Source organism: Canis lupus, chromosome 9 (assembly GCF_048164855.1).
Source record: "Canis lupus baileyi chromosome 9, mCanLup2.hap1, whole genome shotgun sequence".
In the NCBI taxonomy this organism is placed as follows: Eukaryota; Metazoa; Chordata; class Mammalia; order Carnivora; family Canidae; genus Canis; species Canis lupus.
In genome coordinates, this window is record NC_132846.1 from 61,207,261 (window position 1) to 61,220,311 (window position 13,051).

Here is a 13,051-nt window from a genome sequence, read left to right on the forward strand (position 1 = left end):
CCAACTTAACCCCTTCCACCTGCTAGTAGCAGAACTGATAGATTTCCCTCAATTGACAAATAGAATGCTGGTAGCTCTGGGATCTTGTCAAAGAAGAAAACCTCACACCTTCTACTGGGCAGCTCCTTTCAGAAGCCTATTTAAAGAAGATTGTATTTAGAGAAGTCTATCTCTTGAACATGCCATCCACACACTCTACTCTAAATACTCTAGGTTCTTTCCTTAAGCCAAATCACTGGGAAAGCAATATACTTGGACCAAATTAACTTAGTCTTCCACAAAAATGTGTTTTTTTGCCTCATGTTACAATTTTCTATTCTAAGAGTTGTTTCCTCCACAGTCACTCTAAATTGTTCCTTGCTGGCTCAATGTCTTTTACATAACATCCCACCTGAAAATTTCCTTTTACATGATACACCAAGAAAATCTGTCATGTTTGCAAGCTGACATGCTTTTTATCAGATAATCGATGATGGGACTCAGAATATCCCTTCTTTTGCCTCAACTGCCATGAAGCTCAGAGCTAAAATCCAGGCACATGTACACTGCTTCCCCTCTTGTTACCCTCTTAACCACCTGCTCCACAGTATACAGCAGCCACCCCATAAAGATGAGGTGCTGCAGCTGAGATTAAGCAATATGCTCAAATCCACAAAGGCAGGCTGAGCCGGAATTTGAATCCAGGTCAGGATGACCTCACAGTGCATGTTTTTAACTGTCAAAATCTCCAGTTAAGAGGACTTTTCTAGTATTTTGTCCTATTTCTTTAGTTTTTTAAAATCCTAGAGTCCATATGAATATAAATGGTTGAGATCAAGGACTCAGGAGTCAGCCTGCTTGAGTTGAAATCCCAGTTCCACATCATACTGGCAGTATGACCCTAGGCAAGATATTTATCCTTTCTGTATCTTGGTATTCTCAACTACAAATGGAAAATAATACCTACTTTGTAGGATTTGTTATGAGGATTAAGGAATGATTGAGTATAAAGTGCTTGGAACTGTGCCTGACAAATACTAAAAGAGGGAAATGGTTGCTTTTATTATTATCTTTCATTATATTGTCCCTAATACTTTAATGGAAGCAAGCAGGATGTGAGTATATGTGTATGTATACATATGCATATATATGTACATACGTTTACATACATGTATGTGTGTATATATGTATATGTGTATGTATATATTTAAGTATCTACTTAAAAGGAAAAGATCAAGAAATTTTACTTAAAGGGTATTACCACTTTCTGTTAACACTTTTTGCTAAAACTATAACATGCTGATGAGACTAAGGATGGTTTACAAATATGTTTTTTCAGTGTTTGTTACAAAAAGAATAATTTTTAAAAATGCAGTAATAAAATGGAACATGTAAATTTTCATTCCTTACAAACAGTTCTGAATTCAAGAAACTGCACATCTTAATTCTAAATAACCATTCCAGGGCAGCCCGGGTGGCTCAGCGGTTTAGCACCGCCTTCAGCCCAGGGTGTGATCCTGGAGACCTGGGATCGAGTCCCACGTCAGGCTCCCTGCATGGAGCCTGCTTCTCCCTCTGCCTGTGTCTCTCATGAATAAATAAATAAAATCTTAAAAAAAAAAAAAACTAGATTTTTAAAATCTAAATCTTATACCAATTTATCAATTTTCTAATATAAAATATTTTTACAAAGAAATATTACATTAAATAATTATAATAAATTAGGTTGCCTCATTTGGCCCAACAGAAATTTCAAATAATATATAAAGAGGTATACTCTTTTTCCTTCATTTATTTTTCTTAGGCTAGTATCAGAAGGCCACTGTGGAAGGATTGGCATTTTTATTTTTTAAGTTTTATTACGGAACTTTTGAAACATATAGAGAACAAGTCCAGGAAACCCACATATCCATATCATGAAGCCTCAGTCATCAACTTGATCCATCCCATTTCCTTGACTCTCTCCCCTTTCCCACCCAACTGCTTTAGATCAAATCCCAGATATCGTATCACAGCACCTACAAATACTTTAGTGTATATCCCTATAAGGTCAGCTTAACACACACACAATTTTTAACACACCCAACAAAATGAGCAATAATTCCCTAATGTTACCCAATACCTGGTCCATGTACAATTTTTGTGATTGCCTCAACAATGTATTTTTTTGAAAATCTTTATTTATTTTTAAAGAGCTTACTCATTTATTTGAAAGAGAGAGAAAGAGAAAGAAAGCACGAGGGTGGGGAGGAGCAAAAGGAGAGGGAGAGGGAGAAGCAGACTTCTGACTCAGCAAGGATCCTAACACGGGGCTCAATCCCAGGACTCTGGGATCATGACACCTGAGCCAAAGGCAGACACATAACTAAGTAAGCCACCCAGGCACCCCTAAAGATTTTATTTTTAAATAATCTCTACACTCAACGTGGGGCTTAAACTCACAACCCCAAGATCAAGAGTCACATGCTCTACCGACTGAGCCAGTCAGGCATCCTTCAAAAATGTATCTTTACAGTTTTTTGGGTTTTCTTTTAATCAGGATCTAGGGGCACCTGGATGGCTCAGTCTCTTAAGCATCTGTCTCTGGTTCAGGTCATGATCTGAGGGTCCTGAGATTGAGCCCCACATCAGGGTTCCTGCTCAGTGGGGAGTCTACTTCTCCATCTCCCTACCACTCCCTCTGCTTGTGCTCTCTCCCTTTCTCTCTGTCAAATAAAATCTTATAAAAATAAATAAATAAATATCAGGATCTAAAGAATGTCCACAGATCACATTTGACTGACATTCATGTCTCAATTTTAAAAAGAAAAATTTATTTAAATGTTGTAAAATAAATAAATACATACATACATACATAAAATGTTATGATGAGCCACATAGAATTTCCTATATTCTGGATTTGTCTGATTGCACTCTAGTACGGTCACTTAACATGTCCATCTACTCTTCAATTTTTCCTGTGAACGGTTAGGTTTAGAGTAGTGTTGTCCAACAGAACTTTCTGCAGTGATAAAAAGGATGCCTATCTATGCTGTCGAATACAGTAGCCATCAGCCTCGTGTGGCTACTGATTACTTAAAATGTGACTAGTGTGACTGAGAAACTAAGAAAGGCCTCTTAAAGGAAGGTGACGGAGAGTAAAATCAGTTTTACCCTTTTGCTGCCTGGAATACGAATGTGATAGTCAGAACTTCTCCAGAATTTTTTGACGAGATTCCCTAGTGAATGGAAAGAACATGCTGAAGAGGGTAGAACAGTGAGAAAGAGTATGGGTCCCTGAAGACTTTGTGGGACAGTATAAGCTCTGCATAGCTGACCTCTGGACTTCCCTTAAGAAATGAAAGATAGGGATCCCTGGGTGGCGCAGCGGTTTGGCGCCTGCCTTTGGCCCAGGGCGCGATCCTGGAGACCCGGGATCGAATCCCATGTCGGGCTCCCGGTGCATGGAGCCTGCTTCTCCCTCTGCCTGTGTCTCTGCCTCTCTCTCTCTCTCTCTCTCTCTCTGTGTGTGACTATCATAAATAAATTAAAAAAAAAAAAAAAAAAAGAAATGAAAGATATTCAGGGTTCTGTGTTACATGTAGCCAAACTTAATCCCTACTGGTACAACTGCTCTGTCGGGTTCTCTTTTTTTTTTTTAAAGATTTATTTATTTATTATTTATGATAGACAGACAGAGAGAGAGAGAGAGAGAAAGAGAGAGAGGCAGAGACACAGGAGGAGGGAGAAGCAGGCTCCATGCCAGGGGCCTGACGCGGGACTCAATCCCGGGACTCCAGGATCACGCCCTGGGCCAAAGGCAGGCGCCAAACTGCTGAGCCATTCAGGGATCCCCCTCTGTCGGGTTCTCTTTATCTAATCAACGTGCAACCCTACTGACTGCATCTACCAGGCCCCTTCTCCCTCAGTCCTTCCTATGGCTAATGCCTTTGTTCAGGTCCACGTTCTAGACTAATGTCTACATTATGGCCTATCCATCCCGAACTGGTCTCTTAACCAGATAGTCTTGCCACCCCTAAGCTGCCTTCCATGATGGCTGAAGTTGGTAAAATACAAATGTCATCTATCCATTCCTTTAAAATTCGAAAATGTCTTTCCCCAAGAAGTCATTATACCATGATTTTATGACTAGGACATTCCTATTTTTCAAATCTCCTCTCCTTTCTGTAGGGAATACCTGAAATTTTCTGAAAACATCAGTGACATTCAATCCCTCTCCTGCACAAGCTATTCCCTCTAACTAGAAAATTCTTTCTAGGGGCTTCCTGGGTGGCTCAGCAGTTTAGCACCTGCCTTCGACCCAGGGTGTGATCCTGGAATCTTGGGATTAAGTCCCACATCAGGCTCCCTGCGTGGAGCCTGCTTCTCCCTGTCTCTCTCTCATGAATATATAAAATCTTAAAAGAAAAAAAAGAAGAAAAGAAAAAAAGAAAAGAAAAGAAAAGAAAAGAAAATTCTTTCTAAAATCTAAGTGAAAATTCAACTTTTTTACCTTCCCTGTTCTAGTTCCCCCACGCCCCACCCCTAGGAATCTAGTGTGTTAACTTAAGCATTTATCATCATAATATACTGTAATTGTTTATTTACATAGCCTTTCAGTTCCCCCAGATTCTGAGTAACTCCTCTAGGGTAGGATTAAAGCCTATTCACTTGTAGATTCATCTCCCACAGTAACCAATATAGTTCTTATGTGGTAGCATTATACCTTCAGTGAATGTTTAAATAAGTGAGTTAGTCATGTTGCTATTCTTCCTTCTGGGTTCTACTTGTCAGTTTTAAGATCAGTTTTATCGTAGATCAGTTTTACAGTCGGTGCCTATTTACCCTACTACCTGATTCTCGCATCTTTGGTTTTCTATCTTCTTCCAAGAGTTAACTGGCAAACTCAGTACTCAAAAAGAACATTACACAAACACAGGGCACTACCAGGTTCTTACTATCTCCAGGGCACTGTGTAAGATACTGTGCAAAAGGTAAAGCTAAAGAAAACATAGGTTTAAAATCCAAGAAAAAGATAAGATATGTACACAAAATAACTATCATGAAAGGTTGTAACACCTTCCATCTTAACACAAGTACAAGCAAACTGTAGGCTGGTCTGGGTAAGGCAAAGCTCATTCCAGCCCAGGGATCACACACACTGTGTGGAGGAGGTGCCTTCTGAACTTACATTCAGAAGATGAATAGGATTCCAGGACCTAAGAAAGCTCTAGGACCCAAAGATGAAAAGGCCTGCGGCACATTCAGGGCGCTGGAAGTAGTCCAGCTTGGCTGAAAAGTAATGTTAAATAGGATTCAAAAGATAAGGTAGTGGTGGATTTGGGAGAACTTGAAAGGCAGACTCACCCACGGATTCAGATTTTATTCCTTACTTTATTCCTTGTTTTTCATTTTGTCTTCAAGGGGAAAAAAGTACCCTCATTTAGTTCCTCTACCCTGCTACTTAATAAGATCTTCCCTTTCCTCTAAGTGCACTTACTGGCCCCCTCTTCTATCCTAAACGCACTCACCTTCCCAACTATCTACAGGACATAGATCCCTAAGAACCCTTCTGCACGGTTCACCGATATAGGAATACAGACCCTGCGCCTTTTTAAAATCTCCTCTCTCCTTTTGGTGTTACAAAGGTCAGAAACAAACCAACAAAAATTGTGAAGAAGACATAACTACAAGAGGAGTTCACAGTCAGGAGAAAAACATCATCTTCACCTGTCATCACTCTTTCGTGCCTAGTGAAACCGTAACTCAGGCAACATGCAGGAAAATACTATGATGAGCCACGAGCCAGAACCTCCAGGTGATAATGTGGCTAAATTTGTGTGCAGGAGCCTCCTGACTTTAACCTCCAAGTTGCTTTCTTAGCCTTGTAAGATTATTTCCTAAACAACAAAGGGCATGTGATTTCTTACCTGGTAATCTCCTGTTGCAGTTGGGACACTGAAGGCACATAAAACACCACTCCAAAATAGACAGTAGGTTCCGAGGCATATTTATCCAGCTGCTTCTTGAGAGGTTTCTCCAAATCCACCCACCGGCGCTGATTTTGCTTGTTGTGGTACCAGAGACTGAAATAAGTGATCTAGAAAGAAGGAAAGTCACTGAAAGAGGCAGAAATGTATAAGGGGGTGTCTGGCCTTCTAATTGCTCTGACCCACGACCTGGGACCACGTGACAGCAGCCTCTTACTGCTTCTCTTCTCAAAAAGCAATAACAAAACCTGAAGGAAAGAACAGAGGCAAGACCTCTCTCTATATACATAGATCTAGGTACTCACATGCAGGAAAAAGAGGCAACAAAGCAACTACTCTTGCAGACTGTTTCTTGAATGCTGCACAGAAAAATGCATTCACAGCCTCAACATCAGAATGTATCAGGTGTTGTTATACCACTTTACAGAGTTTTTAACAACAAAAAAAAAACCATCTACTGAACAAATGTTTAGTTTTAAAATTATCAAAATACTAAATTTATAATTGATATTTTTAAAAGTATAATTGGGGTTATACTTAAAATACTAATTAGATGGTGTTAATACAACTTTTCACTACTCTTGAATTCGGCTTCTATAAATAATTTCATGTAAATATTGTAAATTCCAGAAATACAGGTGCAACTGCAACTCTTCTTTGCCCCCAAAAGTTTATTAGATACAACTTTTTTTTTTAAGATTTATTTATTTCTATTTATTCATGATAGACATGGGGGGGGAGGCAGAGACACAGGAGGAGGGAGAAGCAGGCTCCATGCCAGGAGCCCGAGCCAGGAGCCCGACGAGGGACTCCAGGATCACGCCCTGGGCCAAAGGCAGGCGCTAAACCGCTGAGCCACCCAGGGATCCCCTAGATACAACTTTAATTGCAATCATAATACTATGGAGCATGGACATAAATTTTCACATACATACACATATACAAAAACCCACATATTAAGCAATAAGATAACTTAAGTTTATTTCTAGAAGGTTTAAAAAACTGCCCAGATATTAGCATTTAGATCTCACTTGCTGTGTAATGAAACCGTTCAGGTAAATCGATACTAGCTCTGGGCTTGGTCACCCTGAAAGGTTATTAATGCACTTAAGCACTGAAATGACAGTCTTGGGCCATTGCTAATATTTACCTCAAAATCAGTTTACAGATCAAGGCAACTGGAAAAATTCCTTGCTTTGTTCTAGACTCTAGAGTAACACTGCCGAAAAGAAATTTCTACGATGATGGAAATATTCTATCTCTGATATAGCAGCCATGGCTGCATGTGGCTATCAGGCACCTAGAATGTGGTTTAGTGTAGCCAAGGAACTAAATTTTTAATGTTATTTAATTTTAATTGACTTAAATTAAATAGCTGCAAGCATCTAGTGGCACTGTAATGGAAAATACAGCTTTAGCACAATAATAAAACGAGAAATAGTAATATCCAAGCTATTTCTTTAACTCGTAATCTTTATTCAAATAAAACATCAATTTTAATTTACAAGGAAAAAGAGTAATTATACAAACATGCCCTTGATATTCATTTTACCTTACAATTTTTTTACAAGGGAATAAATTCAACAAAAGTGAAGAATGTGTCCATTTCCCCTTTATAACCAAACAGAATGGTGCAGGAATTCAGTAAAATCTGTTGAAAGAATGAATATTCTCTTGCTTCTTCTTAGTGACGACCCAAGCCATCACATATGAACGAAATATTTGAACGTTTACTATATACCAATGCAGTACTCATTTCCCAGGACTCCAGGATCACGACCTGAGCCAAAGGCAGATGCTCAACTGAGCCACCCAGGTGCCCCTCAAGTTCTATTCTCTGAAGTAGGTTAAGCTAGCCAAAACCAAGTTTATACATGGCTAAATGCCTCCAAAGAAATATTATATTTCTAAAATTGCTACTAGAAATATTTGCATACACATGGGTAACTAAAATCTCCTAACATCATAATGCTTAAATTCAATGCTTCCATAGAATTTCTACACATACATAATGAAATTACAACATCAGCGCAGCCCGGGTGGCTCAGCGGTTTAGCACCGCCTTCAGCCCAGGGCATGATTCTGGAGACCAGGAATCAAGTCCCACATTGGGCTCCCTGCACGGAGCCTGCTTCTCTTTCTGCCTATGTCTCTGCCTCTCTCTCTCTCTCTCTGTGTCTCATGAATAAATAAAAATCTTAAAAAAAAAAAAAAAAAAAAGAAATAACATCTGCATGAAATTTGATGCTATAATATAGTTTGTTTCTAAAATGGATAGGGAGAGTTTGAGCAAAAATGTGATTAAATTCTCATCAGGCATAGAATTTTCTGTGCAAGTCCATTTTGGGGGCTTTGTCTCAGATAACAATCTTGAGCATCTGGATAATTAACTTTCCAAAATAACTTAAAATTCATCGAAAAAACAGTGTGTGTGTGTGGGGGTGGGGGATCAAAGAGGACAAGAGAATACTCTCTACCTCATCTATAGTCCAGCATTATTCTGATATCCCAAACAGACAAAAGACACCATCAGAAAACTATAGACTAATATCATATCTTTTATAGATATAGATGCAATAGTTGCAGACTGAATCCAACAGCATATCAAAAGGGTCATACACCATGAGCAGGTGGGATTTATACCAGAAATGCAAGAGAGGTTCAATATACAAAAGAATCAATGTAGGGCAGCCCCGGTGGCGCAGCGGTTTGGCGCCGCCTGCAGCCTGGGGCGTGATCCTGGAGACCCTGGATCGAGTCCCAAGTCCCGCATCAGGCTCTCTGCATGGAGCCTGCTTCTCCCTCTGCCTGTGTCTCTGCCTCTCATTCTCTCTCTGTGTCTCTATAAATAAATAAACAAAATCTTAAAAAAAAAAAAAATCAATGTAACATATTGTTAATATGAAGAAAATACATAATCCTCTGAACTAACAGAAAAAACATTTGATAAAATTTAACACCCTTTTATGGGACGCCTGGGTGGCTTGGTGGTTGAGCGCTTGCCTTCAGCTCAGGGCATGATCCCGGAGTACCGGGATCGAGTTCTGCATCGGGCTCCCTGCGTGAAGCCTGCTTCTCCCTCTGCCTGTGTCTCTGCCTCTCTCTGTGTGTCTCTCATGAATAAATAAAATCTTAAAAAAAAAAAAAAATTAACACCTTCTTTTGGTAAAAATACTCAGAAATCTAGTAATACAAAAGAACTTCATAACATCAGTGTGGAGGTTCCTCAAAGAGTTATAAATAGACCTGCCCTACGACCCAGCAATTGCACTGTTGGGGATTTACCCCAAAGATACAGATGCGATGAAACGCCGGGACACCTGCACCCCGATGTTTATAGCAGCAATGTCCACAATAGCCAAACTGTGGAAGGAGCCTCGGTGTCCATCTAAAGATGAATGGATAAAGAAGATGTGGTTTATGTATACAATGGAATATTACTCAGCTATTAGAAATGACAAATACCCACCATTTGCTTCAACGTGGATGGAACTGGAGGGTATTATGCTGAGTGAAGTAAGTCAATCGGAGAAGGACAAACATTATATGTTCTCGTTCATTTGGGGAATATAAATAATAGTGAAAGGGAATATAAGGGAAGGGAGAAGAAATGTGTGGGAAATATCAGAAAGGGAGACAGAACATAAAGACTCCTAACTCTGGGAAACGAACTAGGGGTGGTGGAAGGGGAGGAGGGCAGGGGGTGGGGGTGAATGGGTGACGGGCACTGAGGGGGGCACTTGATGGGATGAGCACTGGGTGTTATTCTGTATGTTGGCAAATGGAACACCAATAAAAAATAAATTTATTAAAAAGAAGAAAAAAAGAACTTCACAACATCAAAAGCATTTATAAAGAACCCACAGCGAACATCCTCAATAGTGAAAGACTGAAAGTTTTCCCCCTAAGATCAGGAACAAGACAAGTATGCCCATGTTCACCACTGTATTCAATACTGTACTGGAAATTCTAGCCAGAGCAATTAAGTAGGAAAATGAAATAAAGGCATCTGAATTGGAAAGGAAGAAGTAAAACTATCTCCATGCACATGAAACATGATCCTATACATTTTTTTAAACTCCCCGAAAGACCCTCACAAAAAAAAAAAAAAAAAAAAAAGACTAGCACTAATAAACTCAGCAAAGTTGTAGGGTTCAAGCTCAGCATGCACATATCAATACAGATTCTGCACACCAGGAATTGGAAATTTAAAAAGGAATTCAAAAAACAATTTCATATAAAATAGCATCCAAAAGAATTCAAAATCTAGAAATAAATTTAACCAGTGAGGTGAAAAAACTTGTATACTGAACATTACAAAACATGACTGAAAGAAAATTAGTATTTTTCTAAGTAGGCTCCATGTCCAACTTGGAGCTTCAACTTGTGACCCTAAGATCAAAAGTCACATGCTCTATTGACTAAGCCAGCCAAGTGCCTCTTCACTGTTGAAAAAAATTAAATGAGGGACGCCTCTGTGGTTCAGTGGTTGAGTGTCTGGCTTTGGCTCAGGGCATGATCCCGGAGTACCAGGATCAAGTCCAACATCAGGCTTCCTCCATGGAACCTGCTTCTCCCTCTGCCTATGTCTCTGCCTCTCTATGTCTTTCATGAATGAATAAAAAAAAATAAATGAAAAGACCTCCTGTGCTTATAAATTAGAACGCTTAATATTGTAAGATGGCAAAACTATCTAAAGTGATCTACAGATTCAAATGCTATCCCTATTCTTTTTTCAGAGAAAGATAATTCTTGAGTTTATATGGAATTACAAGGGGTCTTTTTTTTTTTTTTTTAAGATACTATTTATTCAAGAGAGACACACAGAAAGAGGCAAAGAAATAGGCAGAGAGAGAAGCAGGCTCCATGCAGAAGCTTGATGTGGAACTCGATCCCATGACTTTGGGATCACACCCTGAGTCAAAGGCAGACATTCAACTGCTGAGCCACCCAGGTACCCAGGATGTGGAGAAAGGGGAACCCTCTTCCACTGCTGGTGGGAATGTGAACTGGTACAGCCACTCTGGAAAACTGTGTGGAGGTTCCTCAAAGAGTTAAAGATAGAACTGCCCTATGACCCAGCAATTGCATTGCTGGGGATTTACCCCAAAGATACAGATGCAGTGAAACAGCAGGACACCTGCACCCCAATGTTGATAGCAGCAATGTCCACAATAGCTAAACTGTGGAAGGAGCCTCGGTGTCCATCGAAAGACGAATGGATAAAGAAGATATGGTCTATATACGATGGAATGTTACTCAGCCATTAGAAATGACAAATACCCACCATTTGCTTTGACGTGGATGGAACTGGAGGGTATTATGCTGAGTGAAATAAGTCATTTGGAGAAGGACAAACATTATATGGTCTCATTCATTTGGGGAATATAAAAAATAGTGAAAGGGATTATAGAGGAAAGGAGAGAAAATGAGTGGGAAATATCAGTGAGGGTGACAGAACATGAGAGACTCCTAACTCGGGGAGACGAACAAGGGGTAGTGGAAAGAGAGGTGGGTGGGGGTTTTGGGTGACTGGGTGATGGGCACTGAGGGGGGCACTTGACGGGATGAGCACTGGATGTTAATGCTATATGTTGGCAAACTGAACTACAACTAAAAAAGAAAAAAAGAAAAAAAGAGAAAAGGAAAAACAACAACAACAAAAAATAGTGAGGTACTAGTATAAGAGAGACACATAGATAAATGTTATAAAATTGAGCCCACAAATAAACCTGTGCATCTATGGTCAACTGATTTTCAGCAAGAGTGCCAAACCATTTGGTGGAGAAAGAACAGTCTCTCAACAAATGGTTCTAAGACAAGTGAAGATCAACATGCAAAAGAAAAGGGGTGCTTGGGTGGTTCAGTCAGTTGAATAGCCAACTCTTGATTTTGGCTTGGGTCACAGTCTTGGGGTGATGGGGTTGAGCTCCGCATCGGGCTCCATGCTGGAAATGGAGCCTACTTGGGATTCTCTACCTCTCTCTGTCCCTCTTCCACTCACATGCACGTTTTCTCTCTCAAAAAAAAAAAAAAAAAAAAAAAAAAGCAAAAGAATGAAGTTAGACCCTACTTCACAGAGTATATAAAAATTAATCAAACCGAATCAACAACCTAAATATAAGAACTAAATCATAAAATTCTTTAGAACAGACATAAATCTTTATGACTTTGAATTTGGAAATGGATTTTTTTTTTAAGATTTTATTTATTTATTCATGAGAGACACAGAGACAGAAGCAGAGGAAGAAGCAGGCTCCCTGCAGGGAGTGGGAACAGAACTTGATCCCTGGGCCTCAGGATCACGACCTGAGCCAAAGGCAGATGCTCAACCACTGAGCCACCCAGGTACCCATGGAAATGGATTCTTAGGGTCACCTGGGGGGCTCAGTTTAGCACTGCCTTCAGCCCAAGGTATGATTCTGGAGACCTGGGATCAAGTTCCAGGTCGGGCTCCCTGCATGGAGCCTGTTTCTCCCTCTGCCTGTGTGTCTGCCTCTCTCTGTGTCTGTCATGAATAAACAAAATCTTAAAAAAAAAAAAAAAAAAAAAAGACTGGCATTAAAAATAGTTGTTTGCAGGGGACACTTGGGTAGTTCCGTCAGTTAGGCAGAGGAATCTTCTGATTTCAGCTCAAGTCACCATCTCAGGGTCCCAGGATTGAGCCCAGAGGCAGTCATTCCCCTCACCCCCACCACACCGACTCAACAGGGAGTCTACTTGAGGATTTTCTCTTTGCCACCCCCATCCCGGGCCCCCTGTTCCTGCTCCTTTTCTCTCCCCACCCCCAAATAAATAAATCTTTTTATTTTTTTAAGATTCTATTTATTTATTCATGAGAGACCCTGAGAGAGAGCGAGAGAGGCAGAGACAAAGGCAGAGGGAGGAACAGGCTCCATGCAGGGAGCCGGAGGGGACTCGCAGAATCATGCCCCAGGCCGAAGGTGGCACTAAACCGCCAAGCCACCAGGGCTGCCCAATAAATCTTTTTAAAACCAGTTGTTTGAGCAACAGAATTAAGTCTTGGTTATTAGGCAAAGTTATGAAGATTGCTTCACCTCCCAAAAGTGATTACAAAAACAACTTATTGCATATACAAGTTC

At 40.1% G+C, this 13,051-nt stretch overlaps 1 protein-coding gene across 2 annotated transcripts in view; it reads right to left on the reverse strand.

Moving 5' to 3' along the window:
• The window catches only part of PTPN21 (protein tyrosine phosphatase non-receptor type 21), a 79,508-nt gene that overhangs the window by 41,694 nt on the left and 24,763 nt on the right, over positions 1-13,051 (reverse strand). For both annotated transcript variants that reach the window (XM_072839620.1, XM_072839621.1), the window contains one exon: positions 5,889-6,058. In XM_072839620.1, the coding sequence (XP_072695721.1) occupies positions 5,889-6,058 (170 nt within the window). The remainder of the gene's footprint in view (positions 1-5,888; positions 6,059-13,051) is intronic.